Genomic DNA, 651 nt, shown 5'->3' with positions numbered 1-651 from the left:
GGGGGGGGGGAGGGTGTGTGTGTGAGACCTCATAGGCATGTACCACCTGGCTTGACAAGATTTACGTGTGTGTGTGTGTGCGCGCGTGTGTGTGCGTGTGTGTGTGTGCGTGCGTGCATGCATGCACACACGCACACACATGCATGCACAGCTGCCCTGAGGCTTGAACTCAGGGCCTGAATGCTGTCCTTGAGCTTTTTCTGTTTTTTCTTCTCAAGGCTAGCATTCTACCACTTGAGCCACAGCTCCACTTCTGGCTTTTTTGGTAGAGATGAGTCACAGACTTTCCTGCCCAGGCTGGCTTTGAACTGTGATCCCTCAGATCTCAGCCTCCTGGGTAGCTGGGACTACAGGTGTGAGCCACCTCACTCAACACGATGTATTACTTTTATGCGGCCATGTGCACCTTGCACAAGCCAGGACGCATGGCCACGCCCTGTGCAGGAGGCGTGCACCAGGCCATTCCCTGCCAGAGGCTCATCCCTGGGTTCCCCCCCCCCCGCTATTCCATGACACTCCTGCACAGTCCCGGCGAGTACACACAGGACAGTGCCGTGCCCAGCAGTGCACAGCGCAATGCCCGTCTGTGAACAGGTGGACTATAGGAGCACAGCCCAGGAGCTGGAGAACTACTTCAACCAGTGCGGGGAG

The 651-nt window shown here is 57.1% G+C and overlaps 1 protein-coding gene across 1 annotated transcript in view; it reads left to right on the top strand.

Moving 5' to 3' along the window:
* Nucleotides 1-651, top strand: part of Pabpn1l (poly(A) binding protein, nuclear 1-like (cytoplasmic)) — a 10666-nt gene that overhangs the window by 6215 nt on the left and 3800 nt on the right. The window contains exon 4 of the mRNA XM_013012729.1: nt 595-651. Within this exon, the coding sequence (XP_012868183.1) occupies nt 595-651 (57 nt within the window). The remainder of the gene's footprint in view (nt 1-594) is intronic.

This window comes from Dipodomys ordii, unplaced genomic scaffold (genome assembly GCF_000151885.1).
Source record: "Dipodomys ordii isolate 6190 unplaced genomic scaffold, Dord_2.0 Scaffold18, whole genome shotgun sequence".
In the NCBI taxonomy this organism is placed as follows: Eukaryota; Metazoa; Chordata; class Mammalia; order Rodentia; family Heteromyidae; genus Dipodomys; species Dipodomys ordii.
This window is presented reverse-complemented; position numbering and strand designations above follow the sequence as displayed.